Below are 27022 nucleotides of genomic sequence, written 5' to 3'. Positions count from 1 at the left end.
TCGGCTGGGGAGACTTCCTTAGACGTTGTCCGTGCACTCCAGGTTTATGTGGACCGGACTAGTTCTGTGAGGAAGTCGGATTCTTTGTTTATCCTCTTTGGTTTTCACAAGAGGGGTTGGCCTGCCAACAAACAGACTCTAGCCCGTTGGCTTCGTTCTGTTATTATTGAGGCTTATATGCAGGAGGGTTTACCTGTTCCAGCCTCTGTTAAGGCTCATTCCACTCGGTCTGTGGGCCCTTCTTGGGCTGCTAGCCGTGGCGCCTCTGCTGTTCAGCTATGTAAGGCGGCCACCTGGTCTTCCATTCAGACCTTTTTGAGGTTCTATGCGTTTGACACCTTTGCCTCTCAGGATGCATCCTTTGGGCGCCGGGTTCTATCAGCACAGGAGCGTCCCCGCCCTTAGTTGGACTGCTTTGGGACATCCCCAAGGTCACCCTATGGACCCTGAAGTAGAAAACAAGAGATATGGTAAGAACTTACCTTTGTTATCTCTGTTTCTACGAAGTCCATAGGGTCCACAGGGCACCCGCCCTGACGCACCTGGCTTCATATGGGCTCTGTGACTGGTCCCTGGTTTTCCGTCTCCCATTTCTGTGAGTATGGTTCTTGTGTGTTCCAGTCTTCCTTCTCTCTGTTTCGTCTCCTCCTCCGGCCTGGGCTGCTTACCAACTGAGGTGCCTGTGGCTCGGGGGCGGGGTATAGGGGAGGATGGACCCAAGTGCATCCTGGGAGCAGCTTAAAGCTTTAACTCCATGGTGCCCGAGAATCCAGGATCCAGCTATACCCCAAGGTCACCCTGTGGACCCTATGGACTTCGTAGAAACAGAGATAACAAAGGTAAGTTCTTACCATATCTCTTGTTATTTATAACTATTTAAATTATAATTGTCCAATTTATTAGAAGTTTCTGTTAGGCAAAATATTTAAAATTAAAGATAGTTGAAATGGTATAAACTTGTGTTTATTAAATATAGGAAAAGGTGATGTAGATTTAAAAGGATGTCCTTTCTGCCGTCTGACTATTTATAGTCTTGTTTATAGCATTTCAATATTAAATGTATGGAGTGATAGTAAGTAACAGTAGGGTATTAGTTAACTCATTTCCCCAATATTTGGGCTCTGAGAGTTATATTATATTTTTATTATTCAGAGAAAATTATCATAATTCATATGTAAATATTTTTTCTCATTTATTGCAGTAGCAAAGATTAGTTGTCATGTAATGCTTTCCAAATGTATTGCCCAATTTCTGCAATATTGCTGTTATACTGCTACAGCATTAATTAAATCGTCTTTATATTTCTGAGAGAAGTATTTTGATCTCTATATCAATGTGTCATTATCTATTATGGTAGCAGAGTTTATATATATATATATATATATATATATATATATATATATATATATATATATATATATATATATATATATATATATATACATTTTTAATACTATTATTCTGCTCCAACAATGATTACCACTGATTGTGATTCAGAAAGATGTTATGACTTTTACATTGATATGCCTTCAATAATTGTGGCGATATACTGTGATTGCTCAGAATTAGTTGTTTTTTTTTTGTTTTTGTTTTTTAATTCATACAATCCTTCTGTTATTTTGTTGCAAAGAAAGTGTGACATTTATTACTCCATCCTCAATGATAGGAACCAAATGTATCTCTCTTATTCGTTCAGTGCCATTGTTAATTTGTAGCAGAATATCTACTCTGTCTGATATTGCCCGTTACAGGTAACGTTCTCCGGAGCTGATCTCCGTACTGCTCTTAAAAACTCTTGTCTTTTGGTGTATGCTCGAGCCGGGCAGCCCCAGTATTAGAATGCTAAACAAATTGTATTGACATATATTAACAGCACAATGTTGCTGTGTCCAGTGGCAGCATGGGGACCGCCAACGCGCATTTCGCTGTATAGCCGCTTTTTCAAGGCAGTGCCTGGAAAAGTGGCACTGCCTTGAAAAAGTGGCTATAGGCAGTCCCAGGCCTTTTCTTCTATGATTTAGACGACCGGATATACTAGTGCAGGGTCCCTGCCTATATCCGGATTTACCTTGGCTGGCTTTGGCAGTGTGACTATTGAGGCTTCCGTCTTAAAGGCCAAGGGTTTCTCTGCTTCTGTGCCCCAGATGATGATGAGGGCAAGGAAGCCTTCTTTAGCCCGCATCTATTACAGGATTTGGCATTCGTATTTTTGTTGGTGTTGGCAAACAAAATATGACCCTAAGGTTTTCAAGGTTTCAAGAGTACTTGCTTTTCTGCAGGCTGGGTTAGACTTAGGCCTGCGCCTGGCTACCTTGAGGGTTCAGGTTTCTGCTTTGTCAGTTTTGTTCCAGCGCAGAATTGCGCCCCTGGCAGATGTAAGAACATTTATCCACGGGGTTCTCCGACTGCAACCTCCGTTTGTCCCTCTGGTAGCACCATGGGATTTATCCTTTGTTCTCAGGGTGCTGTAAGCTCCCCACCTTTGAACCCTTGGAGAAGGTAGACTTAAGATGGTTGACAGTGAAGACACTTTTTCTCCTCGCTATCTCCTCAGCTCGTAGAGTTTCTGACTTGGCAGCACTGTCATGGTCGCTCTCCATATTTGATTTTTCATCATAATAGAGCTGTCCTTCGTACTAAGGTGGGTTACCTTCCGAAGGTAGTATCCCGTTTCCATATAAATGAGGAAATTGTAGTCCCGGCTTTTCAGTCTTCAAACCTGTCTACAGATGAAGCTTCCCTGGATGTGGTTCGAGCCCTTCGTATATACATGGATCGTACCAGATCCATCAGAAAATCAGATTCGCTCTTGGGACATACTCAATTAGCTGCGATAAGCTGTTTTCGGCAAAAAGTTTTCGCTGGTGACGTCATTTCGCCAGGCAAAAACTTATCTCCCCGTATTCAATTGTGGTGACTTTTTGCCAGTGGGGAAAGTCAGTGCATTGGAATAGGCGAAAAAGATTTGCCTACGAAACCTGTCAAAAAAACGTGCAGAATTGCGGTTTTGGGGTGCAAAGGTGGGGAAACCACCCTGCACCCTTAAAACAGGTTCCCAAAGGAAAACTACGTTTTTTTTTTTTCTTTTTATAAAGAGAACACCCAAAAAATTACTGAAAAAGGGGGCGAAAAAGTTGGTGTAAAAAGTAGCGAAATAGACTTTGGGGGGGTGTTTTTTTTGTTTGTTTGTTTTTTGGGTTTTTTTGCAGGTGCTTGCTGAAGGTGTGGTTTTTTTTTTTTTGTTTTAAAACCTCACTTTTGCGATTTTTAACCATGCTTGCACCCATTTTCATGTACCCCAAATTTGCTGGGACTAGTTATTTTCACCAAAAAATACTTAAATGCTATTCTTCACCACTTGTGCAAATACGCATATTTGCCCTTCTGTTCCACGGGAGGTTTCTGTCCTCCCTGAGCTCGCCTTAGGACACCTGCGATACGGTTTGACAGGTGTAACGCCCCAGTCAAACTTCCCACCTACCCCAAATAGCTCCAGGGGGCTATTTGGGTGGATCTATAGTGATCCCCAGTGTTAGTGCATCTTTTGGGGGGTGTCAGGCTGATTTCCTCAAATCTGACAGCACTTTTCACCTGTTTGCGTTTCGCCGGGTCCCGTTTTCGCGTCCTTTTGGAATTGAATAGCGCAAAACTTTTCCGCAGGTAAAACCAGCGATGACGGCGAAAAGTACGGCATGCGAAAAAGCGTCCAACTTTTTGCATCTAATTGAATATGCCCCTTAGTGTTATATGGGTTTCACAAACTAGGATGGCCAGCTAACAAACAGACTTTGGCTCGCTGGCTGCATATAGATCTATTGCTCAAGTCTATATACAGGCTGACCTGTTCCTAGCAAGGTGAGAACACATTCTACTCAGACTGTCGGACCGTCGTGGATGGTTAGACATGGTGCCTCGGCTGAGCAGCTGTGCAAGGCAGCCACTTCCATCCATATCTTTATCAAATTCTATGCATTTGATACTTTTGCCTCCCATGATGCTTCCTTTGGGTGGCAGATTCTCCTCTCTGCTCAGGAGCATCCCTACCCCTAAGGGAACTGCTTTAGGATGTTCCCAAGGTAGATTCTATGGACCCTGAAGAAGAAAATCGGTGTTATGTTAGAACATACCTTTAAAAAAACTATTTTTATTCAAAATCCATGGGGTCCACAGAGCACCCACCATGACGCACCTGGCCTCAGTTGGGATCTGTTCTTTGCTTTTTTTTGTATCGCTGATTCCCTCTTCGTGTTTCTTGGGTACATTGTACTTCCTTCTCCACTTTCCGCCTCTTGCCGTTAGGCTTGTTTACAAACTGAATGCCTGTGGCTGGAGGCGGGGTATATAGGGAGGAGGACCAGTGCGTGCTGGAAGCTTTAAAGCTGTAGCTGTTTGGTGCAATGGATCTCTCCAACTACATACCCCAAGGTAGATTCTGTGGACCCTATGGACCTCGAAGAAAGAGTTATCTAAGTTTTATGTTATACCTTAACTGATTTACTAAAGTGCTGATTGATAGGATGCTATGGGCAATATCTCCAATTCTATAAAATTCTAGTTTTTTTTCTAAAAGCTGCTAGATAAATAAGTTTAATCTGATTAGTTGCTATGGGCAACACCTCCACCTCTGTAAACCCGCCAGTGTTCTCCCCAGGCTGTTTGTTGTGGACGCAGCGCCCGGCAAGAAACAGCTGCCGCTTGGCACTTCCCCCTGCCCAAATACCATGACCCCTGCTCGGCACTCTTCACTCGCCCCAATACGTTGCGTCCCCTTTCGCCAGGTTACCTTCAATGTGTCCTTGTTGACACGGATGCCAGGTGTGATGCTGACGTCACATGTTCTTCACACCGGAGGCTCCGTGTCTGCCGGCAATAAGGACACGTTAGTGAGGGTTACGGTGCATTGGTCTGGGGGGGGTATTTTGGGGCTGTGAGTGCCGGGCAGGGGATGCGGCAGGGCGGTGGGAAGCTGTCCATCACAGTGCAGGAGCGGTGTCAGGCTGGTGGGCAAAGATCCCTCCCCCTGTATAAAAGCACAGGCTCACTGTTCAGGTGGGAACAGTCTCTTGAACTGATTAGAGTGTAGACCTGCATCCACTCTCTCTGTGTTGAAGCTGAAAAAAAATAAAAATCTATGGGGACAGTATTTTGGAGTCTGTGAAGCTGTATAAAAATATATTCTATGTAGCCTGCAATTGAGGAGAGTATCTGAGGGCATTTTATTATTGTGAAGGCCCTCACCCAGCTACTTCTTGATGCCACCCGCTGAAAAAAAATTCTGGGGAGAACAGTGCCCGCACTTTAGTAAATATACCCCCAAGTCCCAAAGCGTTTTCTTCCTCACAGACAAGATTGTATTCTTGTAGACAATGATAAGATCTCCGACGGATGTGCCAGGTGTCTGTCCATTATGTATGAGAGTTCTGGGCAATTTGGTCTTCACCTTGGTGGAGTTCACTCTTTTTTTAATCCAGATGAAGCTCCTTTCCAAGTGGTACCGATCCCACTTTCAGATCCGATCCCAAAATGCCTCCTTGTCGCCGGAAGCGTATCACTCCCTGATGTGGTGGATGTAAACTTCCCACTTAGACAAGGGGCGTCCCTTTCTGATCCAAGACTGGGCACTGTTCACGAAAAACACAAGTCTAAGGGGTGCCATTGCTCTTACTTCAACATTCCAGTGTCAATGGAAGACCCAGGAATCTCTTCTTTTGATAAACATCACGGTGGTACAAGAAGCCCGGGACTCATGAGAAAAGTCGACAGAACTGTACCTCAGGTGTCTCCCAAATGGGGATGTTCACACAAGGGAGTGGTCCCTCAATCCTGCAGTATTCCAGTTGTTGGTGTAATGCTGGGGCTGTCCATAGACATGATAGCCTGCCAATATAATTGCAAGCTGGCCCGGTACTGCTTCAGGACTCAGCATTCGGCAGCCTTGTTGGTGGATTCTCTGTCCATCTCTTGGATGTTTCCTCTGATATACAGTACCTCTTTCCACCGGTGTCTATGCTTCTTTGAGTACTCCACAAGCTGAATTTAGTGGGCTGTCATCCTAGCATCTCTAGACTGGCTATGCAGGGTGTGACCATCGCCATGGGTTATGGCGATTCATCAAAAGCCCATGTCATGACTTTACGTAGTTTGGGTGCTCTGCATAAAGTGTGTATTATTATAATTCCCCTAAAGGATATGTTTCAGAAATGGCTGTACAGTAATGTCAAAATTGGATTGCATTAGCTAAACAGAGCAAATGGCCACGTGACAACTAGCCTTTGAAGACAAGCTTCATGGACATAACGTCTGCTGTCACTCTAGGTGGCCCTGCTCGAATACAGCAAGAGCACCTTACATTAGCAGGCTTCCTACAATAAAATATCTAATACTGACACACTAATTAATTTATCTAGGACTTACCTATCATAGAGCCCATTAGATGTGTGTACTGCAATGCAAGGACCCATACCTGTTAAAATCACCTGGGGCAGGCGAGGGGGGGGGGGGGGGGAGCAGGTGCACACTATAAGCACTAAGAATACAATTGATCAAAATATCTATAATAGACTGCAATAATTAACATGGTTTTAAATGTAAGGTTTCTTAGTACATGTTTGGCCAAAGATGTTTGCCCACCTACCACGTCATGGTGAACCTTATACAGGTGGGTCCCTAACATCTCTAATACTGACACACTAATTAATTTATCTAGGACTTGCCAATCATAGAGCCCATTAGATGTGTGTACTGCAATGCAAGGACCCATACCAGTTAAAATCACCTGGGGCAGGCAGGAAGAGTGCTAGCCCAAAGAAGGGGTCTCACCTTCACAATGTACCTTAAATACACAACACACAGGAAATGGGAGGGGCTGGGCTGCACATCCTAATATTAAACGTGATAATAGGTGCTACCATGCTGAGACCAGTAGTTCTACAGCAATTTGTAATTTAAACCTGGCGATATTTCTCAATAAATACTAAAACTTTATCAGCGTTATCTCTGTGCTCTAATGAATTCACGTGCCTGTAGAGGCCCATGCTATATTTGTGTAACCACTGTGAGATTTATGTGTCTGGCGAACGTAAGAGCGCTATTTTAATACTCTTCGTGGTGGCAGCTTAAGTAAAACCCACGTCACAACCATCCAGCTACGTCAGGTTGGCGTATCGGTTTGCAAGCTGGGCACGGTGTCGTGACACAGGGCCTTGTACTGTATGCGGATCTCAGATGTATGTTGGTGTCTTCCTTTAAGGCCAGACCATCTGAGTCCATTCCTTGGCTTTGATGGGGTGGCTGTTGAGACAGCACTCTCGAAGGCCAAAGAGTTTTCCGACTCTGTTGTGCACACTATGCTTTATGCCAGGAAACCTGTTTCTGCAAAGACCTATCGCCATGCCTATATTGCCTGGTGTTCCATCAGGTAGCAGGATCAAGCAGTTTTCCGCTTCACAAGACTCTTGTCTGGAGGAGTTGGATCTTGTCTTTCACCACTCAAGGTCCATGTCTCTGCCCTCTGTCTACTTCCTACATAAAACTGCTGTTATTCTTGCAGTGCAGGCTTTCCACCAGGGGGTGCTTTACATCCAACCTCCTTATATTTTGGTTCTGGTTTTGCGGGCTCTTCAAAGTCATCCCTTAGAACTTTCTCATTATCTCCTCTGCACAGAGGGTCTCTGACTTGAATGCTGTGATGTCTGTTTCTGATCTTTCACCCTGACTGAGTGGTTTTACGCACCAGGATGGATTTTCTCCCGAAGGTGATCTCTAAGTTCCATATCTACAGGAGATTGTGGTGCCTTCTCTTCTAGAGGATGACCAGCAGGATCCACTCTTGTTTCTTTCCTCGTTGGGCGTAGTGTGGACCCTCTGTGGTTATGTGGACAGACCAAGGCCTTCCGACGCTTGGATTCTTTGTACTCTATATTATTAACAAGCGGGATTGGCCTGCTTCCAAGCAGAATATTGCTCTGTGGATTAAAAAGGTCATCCGCAAGGCCTACTTCTTGTAAAACAAGCCAGTTCCAGACTTGGTGACTCCTCGATCAATTGGCACCTCTGGGTGGCTCAACGGAGCAGCCCTGCAGAACAGCTGCGTGGTCCTCTGCACACACTTTCATTAAATTCTACAGATTTTACATCTTCTCTAGGATGCTAGCTTTAGGCGAAGGATCCTGCACACAGCACAGGAGCGTTCCCTCCCTCAGAGACAGCTTTTGGACGCCCCAGTGTATTCCACTGGCTTTTAGGGGTGGAGAAGCCTGTACTACCAATCTTTAACTATTTACTGCCCAGGCTCCTCCAGCTCAACATATACCCAGTGTTCTCCAGTGTCCCCCATGGATTTCAGAGAAAAGGATTTATCAGGTAAGAGACAAAATCCCATTTTGGCACTGGCGTGCAGTTCATTGTAGGAATGGATACATATGTCATAGGCATGGTTATTGAGATCTTTTTAATTGTATTTTTTTGCTATTCGAGAACCATTATAAAATGAAGACCTTTCTAATATAATCTAGAAGAACTTTCGACCCCTGTTAGATTTACAGTGTAAATATATTGGTCCTTCTACTGACCAGAACCTCTGCTCCACTACATACTGTGATCACTTTGCTGCTAATATTTTCAGGTCCTGAAGTTAATACGTCTAATCTTAGTATGCCGGTGAAATGCCTGACACCAAACCTTCTCAAGTTCAGGGCACGGCTTGGTACTTCCACTGCCAGCAGTCATTCCCATCTGTGTTTATCAAGTATGGAGTCCGATTATTGCAGTAGTCCAAAATGGGAAAATGACAACCAGGTTAGTAATATATTGTAGTGGGTGGTGTTGGAATAACTGACCTGGCTGCATGTGAACTCTCTATATATGCTGTATATTAATTTATAGTGTTTATTTTAGCACCCTGCCCCTGTTACAACAGTGCAGTTCATCTTTCCTGACTGGGGTGTCTCTTTCTACTCTGGTGCTTCTGACAAAGGACTTAAGATAGGCGTTGAAATACTAATTCCTGTCGTAATCCCGACTCCGTAACCCAGAAGGACGGCTGCCCGAATGGGGGGGGGGGGGTTAGAGTTAGGCACCACTAGGGGGGTTTAGATTTAAGCACTAATGGGGAGGGCTGGGCTGCAGGGTTGAGATTGTTAGGCTACAAGAAGGGAGGGTTAGGGGGAGAAGGGGGGAGGGTAAGTATACTTGCCTGACCCCTGTCGGGATAACAACCATCGGGATGTCGATATTTTGACAGGCGGTATCCCGACAGCCCGCATTACATACCGATTCCATCCCTCATATATGTGCTAATGTAAGTATTCACATTTACCTCCTAGATGGCAGAAGAACTAAAAACTGTCTACCAAACGCTTTAGTCTTTTTCATATTCTTTTAATGTGACTGTAATACTACCTAGCTTTAATCTAAACTTTTCAGTGTTTTCCTTAAGAAGATTGGTTAGTTTTATGGCATTAGAGTAGGTTGGTTTACATTTATTTTGTTTTGCTCTTTTATATCTCTTTCCAGGATCCGGAAGGACCACCGTATTTGAGCTCTAGTCGACTACAGAATAATTTGTCTGATAAATCGCTGGCCAAGGTCCAACTGGGGAAAGTAGCTAAATACATGAAGGATTTGGAGTCTAACTTCTCTCCCATTGTTCATCGTGAAAATGGCAAGAAATCTGACGCCCAGAACCGTGCTAATGAACTTAAGGATACTCCAATCGGTAGTGTAAATGCAAAAGGATTGATCAGGAAATGTCTATATGACCCTAGCATGCATGAAGAGAAGGAAAACTTGGATGCGGGGGAATTTAAATCGTTTCCCAGATCTCCAGTATCTCCTCCTTGGCTGCCTAGTTCATCAATGGATCCCATAAACTACAGTGAAGATGAGGTTGCTGAAAGAACAGGACTCAAAAGAGGTTTTTCGTTAGTTGAAACAAGTCCCGGGCAGGATCTTATGGAAAAGAAGAGCAGTTCCCAGTATAAACGTGCCTACCAAATCGCAGATGTCCCAGTCAAATCCAGTACAGGTCTAACTGTAGAAATTGAGTCCCTATTTCTTGCTGATCTCCAACAAGGTGCTGTGCACGATGATAAACAAGTAGAGACGTTTGTCCCGGCTCCAATAACTCCGGAGAAACTGTGCTCTGAGAATCCGGTGGCCAAGAACTTGTTGTGTGAACTAGATATGAATAGTTCAAACTCTGGTTCAGACAACGCTGGGTCTTGGAAACAAAGTCCGGAAGGGAATCCCAACTCTTCTAATGCATCCGTTACAGCCCCATCACTGGAAGAAGAGATCTCCGATGTGGATAGAAGCATGAAAGAACTTTCTTTTGAGTCACAGAATGAGGCCAATGGCGGCTCAACTCTGGAGGACACAGGTGTAGCTGCTATATGTGAAGACAAAGAGCAAGGAGAGAGCAAGTCTATGGGACGTGTTTTAACTGAATTGGACAGTAATGCCTGGGCATCTCCAGCCACAACTAGACAGTTACCCAGTACTGCAAAGAAAGCTGTGGTGGGTTTCAGAAGTTATAACAGCACCATTAATGGGTCAAACCTCTCGGAACCCTCCCGAATCAGTATTGGATCTGTGGACAAAATACCTTTCTCTCTGGGTTGTACAGGATCCTACCCAATGACTGTTACTCCAGCACAAAGGGACAGGACATACAAGAATTTCCAGGTATAAATTCTTGAAATCGTAAATGGGGTCATGGTTTTTGTGTAATTGCTGGTTGTGTGATAAGTGTAAAGGGTAGTTAATAACATAAAGTGGTTCCTGAATGTACTGCAGTTAAATAGAGTAAGGGATGAGAATTCATGCCTTGTTTTATAGAGGGCACTGTATAGATAGGAATAACGGAAGTGCTTGTGAAAGCCAATTAAGGTAAATACTATCCCCAAGAGCCAGTCAGTTATCAGTGACTGATGCGTCCATAGAAAACAGGATTTTGGTACTTACCGATAAATCCCTTTCTCCGATTCCACAGGGGACACTGGAGATCAAGACAGTGGGGTATAGACGGTGGTAGAGTAGAGCCTGGCACTTTAAATAATTTAGAAGTGTGACTGGCTCCTCCCCCTCTATGCCCAATCAGCCCCAGTTTAAGAACTGAGCCCGAGAGGAGACGGAGGACAACAGAAAAAACGAGGAGAAGAAGACCACAGAACGGAACAAGACCGACTGAAGGAGAACAGAGGAACCCACTGCAGGGAACACATGCAGTCACACAACCATATAAGGACCAAACAAAACGGCAGGTATGCAGCGCTGGGCGGGCGTACAGTGTCCCCTGTGGAATCGGAGAAAGGGATTTATCAGTAAGTACCAAAATCCTGTTTTCTCCTTCATCCACTAGGGGACACTGGAGATCAAGACAGTGGGGAAGTCCCAAAGCCAACTTCCTGGGTGGGAAGCGCGGAGAACTTGCTGACCCCCTCGGCCAAACCGAAACATGGACCGCCTGAACAACAGGCCCAGCAGAGGATCAAGTGTCGTAGAGCACAGTAGACAAATACTACTCCTCAGAAGACAGTCACAGAAGAACTTCCACAACGTACACACAGCAGAAGCCAAAAGGAACCGAACGGCTGGCGAGAAAACAACCACAGTTGAGAAGCGGCTGAAAATAGACCAAACCAGACAGTTGGTAGCAGAGAGCCCCAACAAGAATCCATAGGAGAAGGGCAGAAAACGAGAAGAACTCGTGAACCGCACTAGGGTCTGCACAGGAATCTGCAACAGCTGCAGACAGCAGAATCCCAGCACCGCTGGTCATAATCCTATAGATAGAAGTATGACAATACCAATCAACAGATACAAAGTTGATCCTGTCCACAGACTCCTAACGAACGGTACGCCGGGTGGTCAAAGATAAGATCGAACAGTCGCCCTGAACGATCCTTGAGGTTCAACTACAACAAAGTTGTGAACCAGCGGAAAGGTTAGACCATAGAAGTCTCCAACGAGTGGAGATTCCACGGGGCATGAGGCAGAGGCGAATACGAGAGGATGGAGACTACAATTCCTTTCAGAGGGTCAGACAGCAGTACAACCCATACTGAAAACAGGGATAAAAAGACACAACTTCCAACCTGATGGAAGTGCGTAGTCAGTACTAACTGCCGGCCCTGAACATAGTGTGAAAACAACCAGGAACTTAGCAGTAAAGGAGCACGAATGTAACCCCACCCAGGGAGAGCTACCAATATAGGGAAGCATCCCACACCGCAAGGCCAGGGCAGCAGGACAACCATGAAAGTACCCGTCAGGTACCTATCAGTGTGATTAAAAATATCAAAAGATACTCAACAGGAAAACCCAACCAGGCCCCTGCGTGGAACATAGTGACTGTCACACTTATGTAAAGATGTGCACTAGCCCAGAGATGCGCTTTGGTCCATAACCCCAACAGATTCTAGTAGAATAGTGTCGCTAATCTCAATGTTCAAACTATGCACCCACACACCAGGGAAACTCTAAAGTGTAGAGCCAACTGATTAAAAGAGCAGATGGCTGCTAGGACAGCAGCTAGGCTGCGTAAGGGAGATTAACGTTATGTATATGAGGTTGCCTGAAATAGGAGCATCTTCTGAGGCATTAGTGAGGTAAGCTCTTACCTGTGAGCGACCAGAAGCCCTCTGGACGCTATGTAGAATGTCACTGACCTTTTTTATCACACAGCAACCCGCCACGTTAGGTATAGAGAGTAGCTTCAGTGGACTTAGACCAATGTTCCACAGCACGGACTTCAGTCTGGAGAAGTGCAGTAGAAATTAGTAAAATGCTAGTGGAGACAAGAAGGTCGTAGAGCAGGACTCTAAATTGAGCCTGTTCTGCAGGCGGCCCAATGCCTCATGGTATGAATTGTACCTAAGGGCCCTTTTGAGACTCATTTTATTGAGATATGCGACAAAAATATGGAGTACCGGAATAGATACTGAGAAGGGTACCTGTACTTAGACATAGACTGCGTTGGTTATCCCAAGTAAGAAGGGATATATCAGTGGTGATAACCCCAGTTAGTGTTAAACAAAAATTTTTTTTCCAATTATTCAGAAATATTAATAAAAGTGCACCACTGTAGTTGTAATGATAATAGGTCCCCCGAACGGGGCGCCGTAGATATAGACTGAAGGGAACCGGACTATAAACCCTGGAGGGTGTAAGTACCTATCTTTATATACATGTGTGTACATACAAGACCACAGGACATATATAGGTTCCATACTGGAAGCAATGCCCAGGGAATTATGACTATCACTATGTAAGCTGCAGAACAGGACTCTAGTTTATAGAGCCACCATATAATAGGAATGGATATAGCCTACAGCTTCTGGTAAACCCAGATGGCTACCCATCCGTGGAATAATAAGTAAACCTAATGAATGTGGAAGTATGAACATAATATATATATTCACACACACACACAACCCAATACCTAGTGAGAGATAGTGTAAAGCGGAGTTATTGTACCAACTACCGCATCAGGAGCGTCCAGCCTCTAATCGCAGCATCTTTAATTATGCTAGTATGTTATGGTAAGGATAAAAAGCGATATCCACATATGCATACGTGTACCTACATACAAGTTTAACAGGTGACGATAATATATAAAATAGAACATAAGCATAATTAACGCCATGGAAGGACAAAGGTTTGCATATGATTCTACATCTACTTCCATTCAGATTCTGTGGGCAGATCTCACAGCTCTGAGCCCCTGTGAGCCGGCGTCCGTTCCACTGTTGTCTTATCTGTTCAGATCTTCAGGTGTATTAAGCATGTGCTCCATACAGTCCTGTTAGAACTGGACACTCTAGCAATGAGAGTTTCTTATTGAGCGTTGGGTGGCACAGCACTATGAGCGGGAACAATGGCACTGGCCCCATTCGTTTTATTATTTGTGAACAGTTATTTATATAGCACTTGCATTTTACAGAGAATATTTAACCAATCACATCAGTCACTGCTCCAGTGGAATTTACAATCTATGGGGCATATGTATCAAAGCTTGATGCAGATAAAATTGTGAAATATATATATATACACACACACACACGTGGCTTACCTCCACGCGGGAGACTGCTCATGTGTCACGTGTGGCCGTCATTCTGTTACGGCATAGGGGCAAGCGGCAAGAAGTGTTAGCAGCGTGCTGTCCCAGACTGGTGTAGATCCTGGGACTTCTGTTACTTGTGTACTCGCCTTTATATGTTAGGAGCGTGCATGCTTCAGGTGAGCTATTTTAGCTATTTTCGAAGGGGGAATCAAAAAGACGATCTCAGTTTAGGCAGAGTAGCTAGTACACGATGGGGTAACCTTCATAGGCTATGATATCAGGCCATTAGATTAAGCTAGGCGCCCTTTGTTATAGAGCCAAGGGGAAGCCTGACAGTGGGTAATACCCTGCGCTGCAAAGGCGGCACTGTGTGTCCAGTCAGCCCAGCGCTTCTAGCCGGGAATGAGCACCGGCTAAGTAACAGGCCCCTGCAACCGGGGTTTAGGCTAGTTCCCATTCTGCTAACAACTAGCTATTCATAGTAGCTAGCACTATACAGAACTGGAAGGTTTTAAAACCAGCCTATAATATATGTGCTGGCACCTATCTAAGCCCACAGCAGCTGGTATTCCCAGGCGGTCTCCCCTCCAAGTACTAACCAGGCCTGACCCTGCTTAGCTTCCAAGATCAGACGAGAGAGCGTGTTCAGGTGGTGTGGCCGTAGGCTGCATGGGAAGAGTACTGCCCCTTTTTAAGGCTAGCCAATGTGGCATAAGCCTGGGGATGGGCCGCAGTAATGTGCTAACCCTGGTTAAGGGTAAGCTATAACCATAAGTTTTGGCCCCCAGCACCAGAACAATGACTAGTACAAGTACTATACATACTATATATCTTATATGTCAGCAATTAGGTTAAGCCAGGCACCCTTTGTTATAGAACCAAAGGGGAAGCCTGACAGGGGGTAACACACGGCGCTTGCAAACTCCACACAGCTAGGACCACGGTGGGAAGAGAACCCATGACCTCATTGCTGTGAGGCAGTAACGCTAACCATTACACTGTCTGGCAAAATGGCGGGACCGTGTCCCGTCAGCACAGCGCATTTAGCCGGGAATACTCCTGTCATAGTGACAGACATCCCCCTAATTGCAAAAGCACTCCCAACAAGGGAGGGGTCTCGTAGGAGACCAGCGCTAAAGCACTCCCTGCTGCAGGTAGATACTGCTACCCATCGCTGTTGTAGTCGCTGGACCGTATGCATTCCTGAATTACCACGCTGTGTGTGCAACTGATATACTCCAGTCAACACAGCGCTACTTGCCCCCACAGTAGAACCGAATAAAAGCGGAGTGGTTGAAGGTGGCCGGCGCAGATAACACGGGAGGAGCGATCATGGCTCCTACACAAGCGAGGGGGGCTAAATCAGCATTTTTAGTAGATGAGAAGAGCTGCTAATAGTTAAGGCAGTGCTGTGTTATGCCTAGGCCACATACTGAAATGGCAGGCACAGGTCTGTAGCGGGTGGAGTGCGCGCCAACCGCAGAGTATTTCCGGAAAGCCTCCTCCCTGTACAAGTACTGCAACAGTGCCCGCACTTCCCTGTAAGTGACAATGCAGCATACAGGGCGGGAGGGTGTGCGGGGCAACGGAAACTTCACCGCTGTCCGCATACTAACAGCCATGCTGTTGAGCTGTCATACAGCGCATAGTGGGGAAGGGGCAGGAGACCCGGACCCAGCCGGTTTCAGCTGCGGCGGGTCCTGTCTTCCAGCCTCTCTCCCGAACGGGGGGGAAGTCGGCGCTTGCCCACCTATGTTGGAACAGACTGCTGGCATTGCTTAGGCAGGATGTTCCAGAGCGTCACAGTGAGGCGCTTACTTGCTGCAGTGCAGAGTACTGAGGGGGAGCCCGTACAAAGGTGCAGCTGTGCTTATTAGCTCTGACAGCCGCACAGCACGCGCTGTCCTTGAGCCCAGCGTTTTGCCGCTAAGCCCCGCCCCCAACGCCACATTAATGGCGGTAAATCACCCCCGTCTTGCTAACGGGGACTCTGCACTACTAGCGCTATCCTAGGCAGGCATAGCGCTTGGAGAGCCAGCGTCGGTGCTTCTTCAAACAAGCACTGGCGGAGCAACCAACAGCTGAGAGCGCTGTACCACGCTCTCTAGCGGCTATGAGCATAAGCCAGCGCCGGTACTTTCATACAAGCACCAGCACGGCAACGAAGGGCCGCGCTGAGCGGCTCCTTAAGCCCCGCCCCAGCCCCGTTATGCAGGGCTATAATAGCGGGGCTGTAAATGCAGACTCCCGTTATGGGAGTAGTGGGACGCAGCAGTCTCCCTCCTTGCATAGAGGAAGGAGGAGCAGGCGACTTCAGTGACAGCTACGGCTAGCACCGCGCTGTCACCAACGTAGAGGGGCCTCTATCCATCCCCTCATTTAAATAGGAGGGGGAATAGTGGCTAGTCTAAGCCAGAGACCCGGACGCTGACTGCTGAGTGCAGATCCGGGTCTCATCAGCAGCTCCAACACTGCCAGGTTTACTTGCAGGGGGAAGGAGTGTAGCAGTCGCGCAGCGCGCGCTGTCCTGAGCCCAGTATTTTCGCCCACCACTCCAGCTAGTCAGGAGTGGTGGGATATACTTACGGGCTGCTGCGGCCGGGATGCTGGACTGAGGGGGCGGCGAGGAACCCGGACACATGCCGGTGTCAGCAGTGGCGGGTCCTCGCAGGGTCCGATGACTCCATTTGCTGGTGCCCCCTCCTCAGGATCACCGGACACAGGCTGCAGTAGCCGTGGCGGTGCCCTTCCCGTCGGCTCCCCCGTACCAGGCAGACTGCCACAGCAAGCAGTCTGCCTGTCCTCAATGCTTGATAATAAAACCAAAAGATGATAAAAAACCATGAAAAAGGCTGGAGACAGCCTAATGTGCTACCGGCTCTCTCGGGCACATTCTAAAAACGGGCTGATGGGGCATAGAGGGGGAGGAGCCAGTCACACTTCTAAATTATTTAAAGTGCCAGGCTCTACTCTACCACCGTCTATACCCCACTGTCTTGATCTCCAGTGTCCCCTAGTGGATGAAGGAGAAAGTCTAGTAATTGCCTCCAAAGGTAGAGCTATACCGCCACCTACACCAGTACTATTCTACTGCCATCTAAGCCATAATACAGTATGCTCATACTGCCACCTACATGTTACATATTACCACTCTCTCCGCTAGTAGAGGCTCAGGGATTACTCTGTGCAGCTCAACTGGTTCTTATTACAGCCCTAGCTGAAAACCAAGGAGCTGGAAGGAGAAATGGGAACGGAACTGATTTGCCATTAGGGGAGGAGGTTAATAAAATGTAGAGGAGCATTACCAACTGCCCTATAAACTAAGTGGCAGCAGGGTTCATTTTATTTCTCTGGAGCATGTAGGCACAAAAATGTTTTGTCAACCCCTTGAATGCGAAGGACAAGTGGAAGTACTACAGTGGTTTAAATGGGGATTGGGGGAACTTTAACTAAAACCGCAGAATCACCCCTCCCTTATTATATTTGCTGTCACTTGACCCCTGGAGGGGGTGGGACATGATTACATCATCACGTTGGGCCTGCAGTGACTTCAGTCCCACCCAGTCCAGGATAAACATTGCAGAACTTTTCAAAATCCCTAGAAATAGATGAAAGCACAATAAAAGTGCCCCCACATACTGAGGTATCCTTGTTTGATAGACCCCTGAGTAGTTATTCTCTGGTGATCATGTGGGCACTGAGCAAATCGTTATCAAGTACAGGTATGGGGGTATAGCCCTATTTGAATCCCCCTCTTTCAAATGCTGTGGCCTCTTAGTGGTTATTGTCTGGTGATTCATAGAGAGGTCACTTACCATGTACAATTTCCACCATGCTTTCACTTGCACACTCAGGGGCAGCCTCATTTGAAATAGGGGAGTCACCTCTTTCAAACAATGTTCCTTTTAGTGGTTATTTTCTAGCGATTCAGTATATTGCTAGACTGCAGAAACCATTAATAAGGCCAGAGATGATTGGAGGGTTTAATATTCAGATGCCCGCTTCCCCCACCCATAGTGGCATAAATAAACACAGGAATACCCCCCTCATTTGATGTGGCAAATTGTCTACTTTACATAATGCTATTCCCTGACGGGCTACTATATTACTTCTACATAGTATGGTGTCTGTTTTATCAGTGAATATTTGCAGGATATAAAGATATTAAGTATACCCGGCATTTATGTACAGGGGACCGCAGCCGATATTGGAGATATGTGATGCAGTCCTCCATTTTTTTTAATGCAAAAGAAACTCCCTTAGGTTTCTATGGGGGCTGCTTTGTAGCCGACTCACATGCTGACCCACGCAGTAGCACTGCAGCGTTCCGATAGAGAAGTGAAGTGGTCTCATTAGCGATGACGTCACTTTTTACACATTGCATGCACTGGCTCCTTTTGGAACCCCTGTATGTGTATTTTAATACATTCTTAGGGGTCTATTTACTAAGCAGTCTTAGGAGACAAAGTGAAATGAGATAAGGTACCAACCAATCAGCTCCTAACTGCCATGTCACAGGCTGTGTTTGAAAAATGACAGTTGGGAGTTGATTGGCTATTACCTTATCACTTTTCACTTTGTCTCCTAACACTGCTTAGTAAATAGACACCTTAATTTCTTATTGCTGCAAATAACGGCGATTTGTTTTCTGGTCTAATACCCGATAATTAACAGATATGCCCCTATGTGTCTAATTCAAACATAATTACAAAATATGTTCATTATAATGAAAGCCTATGTGTAGAATCCTGCTTTTTTGTTTTGGAAAAATTAATTAATGCTGCAGAAAGAAGAAAAAAAAAAAAACCTCAAATCAATAGACAAAAAAAAAAAAAAATCACATATTTTGCTGGATTACTGATGTTGGATTGTGACCAGCCCAAAAAGTGAGAAAATAACCTCAGCAATAAAGGGTAAAGCTCTGATGATAAAACATTCTTTCTACTTCAGGGTCCATAGGGTATCCACAGGATACCTTGGGGTATAGGTGTGACGTCAGTCGCAGGGCACCAAAGAGTTAAGCTTTCAGCCTCCCAGGATGCACTAGGTCCCCCTCCTATACCCCGCCCCCGGGCCAAGGCACCTTAGTTTAGTTTGGTGCCCGGCCGGAGTCGGGTGCACCTGTTGGAGTGGGGGCTAGAAGAGCCCCTGAAGCTTATTCTTCATGCAGCTGTGGCTGCACAACTGGATGTACAGCATGGACAGTCAGTCCTGACGTCCATGCTGTCTTCCCTACACCCCGCCGGTACCAGAACGCCGGTACTGATCCGGGGATGCTGGTGGGCGTCTGGGGTCACAGCTAGCGGTGACCCCAGATGCTCCGGACCATGGCCGGATTCAAGGGGGACAGAGGTAAGCAGCGGGGTCCCGCGGTGGGTCCCCGCTGATCACATGGTCCTAAGTCTCCAGGCAGGGGGCTCCCTGGGGACTGGCTGCAGCGTGGAGCCAGGCGACCAACCTGCGCTTCCACTACCCCCTGGGACAGCGGACCGCAGCAGAGCGGTAGCGCTGCGGCGTCCCAGGGGTTAAATGCATGCCAGGGGAGCGCGCCTTCCCTGTCTCACAGCCGGCGCCTCCCCCGCTGCACACAGCCCTCTCTGCATGCTGCCGACTGGTCCTGTGGCAGCGCTCCTCCCCCAGGCCAGCCTCCTCTCTGCTCCTCGGCGGCCATCTTCTCCAGAACGCATGGTGAACGCTGCTGGAAGCGCTGGACGGAAGCATCGTGGTCTGGGTCCCCCCGCATACCTCTCCTCCGCTGTGGTCAGGTCTGTGTATGCAGCGCTGTGTCCTACCAGGCCCTGTGTCTGTGTAGTTGAGTGATCAGCGCTGTTAGTGCAGGAATTGTTATTTCTCTGCATTGTATGTGACTGTGCTAGCGCTGCTGCCTGTAATCTTTTCTTCATCTAAACTGTCAGCTTTATTACTGTCCCTGTTCTTTCTGCTAAAGCCCTTGCGGTGCTGTGCTGCAGGGTGGTCTCTCGCCTATTTAATACTTAATTGGTGAGAGAGGTCACATACGTGGTGCCATCATGTCTGAAAGTGATTTTCCCCTCCGGCTACAGTGTACCACGTGCAAAGTACCGTTAGCGGAGGGGGAGGGTAGCGCGGAGGGCCTTTGCCGGCAGTGTTTGTCCATGGCGCGGCCTATTACGGTTACAGCACCGGTACAGGAGCCGCCCTGGGCTTGTTTCGCTCAGGCGTTAACAGCTTTAGTGGGCCAGTTAGCTCCGCAGCCCGTGTTTACTCCGATGGGTTTGTCCCAGCAGTCTGTGGTGTCGTCACCCATGCAGGGGTTCCCACGACAATTGGTGGTACCCCACAGTCTCCCTATTTCCCAGCTCCCGGGTTCTCAGGAGCCAGCGTGGGTTAACTCCCTGACGAGTTCTGTACAGCACTTGTCGGATGTGTTGCAAGGGGAGTCTGTGATGCGGTCTCATAAAAGGCCGGTGGCGTCTCTGTCCGCTCCTTATGAGGATGACGAAGGGACGTCTGATGATGGGGAGATTCTAGATCCTTACGATCAGGAACCTCTCCATACTAAGGACGCTGATGCTAAGTCCAAAGTATATATTCCTGGACTTATTCGGGCGGTCCGCACAGCCTTGGTGATTGAGGACGAAGTTCCCCCAGCGGCTAAATCTAAGTATGCCTTTTTCAAAGATGTGAAGGGCGATGCCACAGTCTTTCCTCTTTCGGGTCAGTTGGTGGACCATTTAGAGGAGGCGTGGAAACAACCTGGCAAAAGATACCAGCCGCAGAGACGCCTGGCGGTGGCTTATCCGTTCGCGGATAATTATTTTGCGAAGTGGGAATCCCCTCCACAGGTGGATTCTCACGTGACCCGTCTTGTCCGTAGTGCCACATTGCCGATGCCATCCATGTCCTCCCTTAAGGATGCTACGGACCGCAAGGTAGAAATCTGCCTGAAGTCCGCTTATTCCCTTGCAGGGGGGGCAGCACGGCCGGCTATGGCCATTTGCTGGGTTGCCAGAGCGATGGAGCGCTGGGCGGATTCATTAGAGGCTTCTTTTGAATCCGACTGTCCGGCCGATCAGGCGGAGTTGATTGGCAATCTCCGTGATTCGGCCACCTACATCAACGAGGCGGCTCTAGACATTAGTACTCTGGTGTCTAGAATTTCTTCAGCAGCGGTAGCTGCTCGTCGCACCTTGTGGCTGCGATCCTGGAAGGCGGACGCAGATTCCAAGAAAGGTCTGGAAGCGTTGCCGTTTACCGGAGAAGTTCTCTTCGGTCCGGATCTGGATAAGATTGTGGCCACGCTGGCGGCAGCCAAATCTGCCTGTCTCCCGTCGGCCGCTGCTCCTTCTGGTTCGGGACCATCGTCCTTTCGGTCATCTAGGGCCCAGGGCAGGCCCAAACCACAGTCGTTTCCTCGACAGGCTGGCCCTAAGAAATCGGTCAAGCCCCGGAAGCAGGCATGGAGTACCAGACGTCCGGCCCCCAAGCCAGATGACAAGCCTGCGGCCTGACGGTCCGGGCCTCCCTTTGGGGGATCCCAGGGTGGGAGGCCGCCTGCTACAGTTCGCCCAGTGTTGGTCGACCACTTCGACAAACACTTGGGTTCTGGAGGTGGTTTCTCACGGATACGCCCTCTCCTTCCGGCACAGACCCCCGGCTCGCTTCTTCACCACGGGTCTCCCATCAGACCGGAACAAGGCTACGGAGCTGCGGAAGGTATTGCACACTATGCTCCAGGCTGGAGTTATAGTGGCGGTTCCATTCTCCCAGAGGGGCCAGGGTTTCTATTCAAATCTATTTTTGGTACAGAAACCCAATGGGTCATATCGTCCGATTCTCAACCTCAAAGCACTCAACAAGTCTTTGCGGGTCCCGAAGTTTCGGATGGAGACCCTACGGTCCATCATTCTGGCGCTGGAACCTGGGGACTACTTGGTGTCATTGGACATACAGGACGCTTACCTGCATGTCCCTATTCTTTGGCGCCATCAACAGTTCCTCAGGTTCGCAATCAGCAGCGACCACTTCCAGTTTCGGGCGTTACCTTTTGGCCTGGCAACAGCACCACGTGTTTTCACCAAGGTGATGGCGGTCATGGCGGCTTCTCTGCGGCTGCAGGGAGTCCGCATGTTGCCGTATTTGGACGACCTGTTATTGGTGGCAGGATCTCCAGAGCTCCTGTTACGCCACTTGGACCTGACCATTGCACTGCTGCAACGGCACGGCTGGCTAATCAACTGGCAGAAGTCCACTCTAATCCCGTCTCGGAGGATTCTGCATCTTGGAGCCTTATTGGACTCGGGACAGCAAAGGATCTTCGTGACGGAGGACAAGATCTCTGCTTTACAGTCAAGGGTGCGCAGTTGTCTGCACAGCCGCCGGGTGTCCTTACACTCGGCGATGAGGTTACTGGGCTCCATGGTGTCGGTGTTCGACATGGTGGAATACGCCCAGTTTCACTCCAGACCTCTGCAGCACCTGATCCTGTCCAAGTGGAACGGGCTGACTCAGTCTCTGAAGTCCCAGACGATTGTGCTCACCCAGGAGGTTCGCCTGTCCCTTACGTGGTGGTTACAGACGACCCACCTCAACAAGGGACGTCCGTTCTGGGTTCCAAATTGGGTCCTGTTGACAACGGACGCCAGTCTTCGGGGCTGGGGAGCAGTTTCGGGTCCACACTTGTTCCAGGGCAGGTGGACGCCGACAGAAGCGGAGCTTCCAATAAATATCTTGGAACTCCGTGCGGTCTTCAATGCTCTCCAGCAGGCACAGCGGTTTCTCCAGGGTCGCCCGGTGCAGGTCCAGTCGGACAACGCTACCACCGTGGCCTACATAAACAGGCAAGGAGGAACTCGCAGTCGGGCGGCTCTCGTAGAGGTCTCTCGGATCCTGGTTTGGGCGGAGCGCAATCTTCCGGCCATATCAGCGGTCTTCATCCCGGGAGTGCTCAATTGGGAGGCGGACTTTCTAAGTCGCCAGGACGTTCATCCGGGGGAATGGTCCCTGCACCCGGACGTTTTTCAACTACTGGTGGACAGGTGGGGTCTTCCAGAAATCGACCTCATGGCGTCCCGGCACAACAACAAGTTGCCGGTGTACGGGTCTCGCACAAGAGACGAAGGGGCGTCTCTGGTGGATGCTCTGTCCGTCCGGTGGACGTTCCGGTTCGCATACCTGTTCCCTCCGGTCTCCCTTCTTCCACGGGTAATCCGGAAATTCAAACAGGAAGGAGGGACGCTCCTGTTGATAGCTCCCGCGTGGCCCAGACGGCACTGGTTCTCAGACCTTCAGGGTCTGTCCGTGGACATTCCTCTGCGGTTGCCGCTACGACCGGACCTTCTGTCTCAGGGTCCTTGCCTTCACCCGGACCTGACTCGGCTGTCTTTGACGGCGTGGCTGTTGAGACGGCCATGCTGAGGTCCCGGGGGTTTTCCAGCTCTGTGGTGCGTACCATGTTGCGAGCTCGGAAACCGTCTTCCGCGAGGATATACCATCGCGTGTGGCATACGTTCTTCCAGTGGTGTCGACCGAGAGGTTATGCACCGCGGGAGTTTCGTCTGTCTCGGATTCTCGCCTTCCTGCAAGCGGGACTAGATCATGGGCTTCGCCTTGCTTCTTTGAAGGTACAGGTTTCGGCCCTATCTGTCTGGTTTCACCGTAGGATTGCTACAATCCCGGATGTGCGCACCTTTATGCAGGGTGTTCTCCGCATTCAGCCGCCCTTTGTTCCACCTGTGGCGCCTTGGGATTTGGCTGTGGTCCTGAGGGCTCTCCAAGGACCGCCGTTTGAACCACTGGGCTCAGTGGATCTTAAATGGCTAACAGCTAAGACTGTTTTCCTTCTGGCCATTGCTTCGGCCAGACGTGTTTCTGAGTTAGGGGCTCTTTCTTGTAGACCCCCTTTCTTGGTTTTTTTATGGGAACAGGGCAGTGCTCCGCACTCGGCCCGAGTTTCTTCCCAAAGTTGTTTCCCAGTTTCATATTAACGAGGAAATAGTTGTTCCGGCCTTTAACTCACCGGGTCTTTCCGTGGGTGAGGCCTCTTTGGATGTTGTGCGGGCCTTAAGGACTTATGTTGACCGCACTTCTTCGTTTAGGAAGTCGGACGCTTTGTTTGTCCTCTTTGGCTTCCGTAAAAAGGGTTGGCCTGCTTCAAAGCAAACTTTGGCAGCCTGGATCCGTATGGCTATTTCTGAAGCTTATCTTCATGAAGGCCTACCGGTCCCTCCTTCTCTGAAGGCTCATTCCACTAGGTCTGTGGGTCCTTCGTGGGCAGCTCGACGTGGTGCCTCGGCAGTTCAGATCTGCAAGGCTGCTACGTGGTCTTCTGTCCATACCTTCGTGAGGTATTACAGGTTTGACACCTTCGCCTCTCAGGATGCTTCCTTCGGGCGGCGGATTCTCCTTTCTGCACAGGAGCGTCCCCACCCTTAATGGATACTGCTTTGGGACATCCCCAAGGTATCCTGTGGATACCCTATGGACCCTGAAGTAGAAAATATGAGATATGGTAAGAACTTACCCTTGTTATCTCTATTTCTACGAAGTCCATAGGGTTCCACAGGACTCCCGCCCTGTCGCACCTGTGCTGCAGATGGGCTTTGCTCTGGTCACCGGTTTTCCGTCTCCCTCTGGTGAGAATGTGATTCTTGTATGTGTCCAGATCTTTGTTCTCTCTCTTCCTTCTCCTCCTCCGGCCTATGGCTTGGTAACTAACTGAGGTGCCTTGGCCCGGGGGCGGGGTATAGGAGGGGGACCTAGTGCATCCTGGGAGGCTGAAAGCTTAACTCTTTGGTGCCCTGCGACTGACGTCACACCTATACCCCAAGGTATCCTGTGGAACCCTATGGACTTCGTAGAAATAGAGATAACAAGGGTAAGTTCTTACCATATCTCATATTTTATGTTGTGCACAGATTTGTTTTAATTAGGTTCAAAATATAGATGTCAACATACTGTACATCTATCCTCAAATAGTCCCACTTGGTGCCGCAAATAAGCTGTGCCAAGTGTGCCGCCACACACTTTTGTACCAAATATGCGTCATTTTCACATGACTAATGCGACAAAAGTACAATGCACGAGTATCCTGTATACTGGCATTGCATACAGATCCTATGTGCAACTCAGACACTAAAATGGGTAAAAAGGCAAAAGGCTGAGGATCGATACAAATAAGACTCTAAATTTAAAAAAATATCAAAGTACAGGAACCACTACCGGCAGCGGAGCGTCTGTCACACCACACTTCTCGCGCCATATGGTGCAAAATTAATAGGTGTATGAGGGCACCTCTGTAAAATAATAGAACATAAAATCCATGTTGAATGCAGTTTATAAATGGGGCGTAAAGAGATTTTCAGCTCTTTTGTTCTCTTCAGGGTCAGGCAGAGACTCCCTATAGAACCCCAAAGAGTGTGCGGAGGGGAGCGGCACAAATTGAGAAGGAGAAAATTCTTGGAACACCGGACTACTTGGCTCCTGAGCTATTACTAGGGAAATCGCATGGTGAGTATGTCAGTCCATCGTACAAAGGTGCTGTAACTAGGGATGTGCAGGTTGGATTAGTTTGGATTTTCCCGCCAAATTCTGATTTTTTTTTTATTTATTTATTTTTTTTCTCACCACAAAATGGAGTCTCAGAAAGCGGCAAAACGTCATCTTTCATGAACAATGTTTGTCCATGAAAGATGACGTTTTGCTGCTTTGAGACCCAATTTTTGGTGGGAAAAATCAGATTTTGGCAGGAAAATCCAAACTAATCCGAGCCTGCACATTTCTAGCTGTAACCCATGGCAACCAGTTTGATGTAGGCTAGGAACAGTTCATTACAAATCCTTGTAAAGCAAATTGCCATGTGGCTGTTGGTTAGTTATTAAAGCTCTTAACTCTGTCCAAACATGGTTTGCCAAGTGAAAGTAATATTGGTGGGTACTATAGGTCACTGGAACAACTTGATACAAGACTTCTGCCTGAATCCATCTGATGACACCTATGAAATACACCACTGATGTCATTTGACCGGCAGCAATTGGTGGAGGACACAGTGTGTTTCCTTGGTTACAGCTGTAAAGGAAATCACAATATGGCAAAATTATCAAATGTTATTACCCATTTATGGCTTATTTTTCTTTCCATTTAATAGTGTTTGTACATTTTGTATACATTTACTGTACCCCTTATGTGGGATATATTGGATTTATTCCCATAACATGTATTTCTTTATACACACAGGATTCCTGGCATGTGGTAAGATAACTATTGTCGCTTTGGTAGTGGGATGCTGCATTAAACACTACACGTAATAAAATCATTCCCCTTTATATAGTAATAGGACCTTGCTCTTTCCTGGCACCAGCAGTCATTCCCCTTTATATAGGAATAGGACCTTGCTCTTTCCTGGCACCAGCAGTCATTCCCCTTTATATAGTAAGTAATAGGACCTTGCTCTTTCCTGGCACCAGCAGTCATTCCCCTTTTATATAGTAAGTAATAGGACCTTGCTCTTTCCTGGCACCAGCAGTCATTCCCCTTTTATATAGTAAGTAATAGGACCTTGCTCTTTCCTGGCACCAGCAGTCATTCCCCTTTTATATAGTAAGTAATAGGACCTTGCTCTTTCCTGGCACCAGCAGTCATTCCCCTTTATATAGTAATAGGACCTTGCTCTTTCATGGCACCAGCAGTCATTCCCCTTTATATAGTAATAGGACCTTGCTCTTTTCTGGCACCAGCAGTTTGCAAAATCCATTTGAAAGTACAGTGCTCAAAACTTTTTGACATTTTAAAGGAAGTCTGTCGTCTGAGATTACTGTGCTGGTGAGCGTCCATCGGAAGTATCTCAAAAACAAAGATTTTTCTCCCCTGTTCTAGAAATCGTGGCGTCATTGGTTCTTCACTAACATTAAAACCTTTATATGAGTAGCTTACGGCTCTAACATAGCTCAATTTATGGACTTGTGCTTCATTAGTTTAGTTTTG

General features: G+C 47.7%; 1 protein-coding gene across 1 annotated transcript in view; it reads left to right on the top strand.

Moving 5' to 3' along the window:
- MASTL (microtubule associated serine/threonine kinase like) overlaps nt 1–27022 on the top strand; it is a 68127-nt gene that overhangs the window by 36756 nt on the left and 4349 nt on the right. The window contains exons 7-9 of the mRNA XM_088457821.1: nt 8624–8796; nt 9514–10683; nt 25423–25549. Of these exons, the coding sequence (XP_088313947.1) occupies nt 8624–8796; nt 9514–10683; nt 25423–25549 (1470 nt within the window). The remainder of the gene's footprint in view (nt 1–8623; nt 8797–9513; nt 10684–25422; nt 25550–27022) is intronic.

Source organism: Taudactylus pleione, unplaced genomic scaffold (genome assembly GCF_031769625.1).
Source record: "Taudactylus pleione unplaced genomic scaffold, aTauple2 ptg000788l, whole genome shotgun sequence".
Lineage (NCBI taxonomy): Eukaryota > Metazoa > Chordata > Amphibia > Anura > Myobatrachidae > Taudactylus > Taudactylus pleione.
This window is presented reverse-complemented; position numbering and strand designations above follow the sequence as displayed.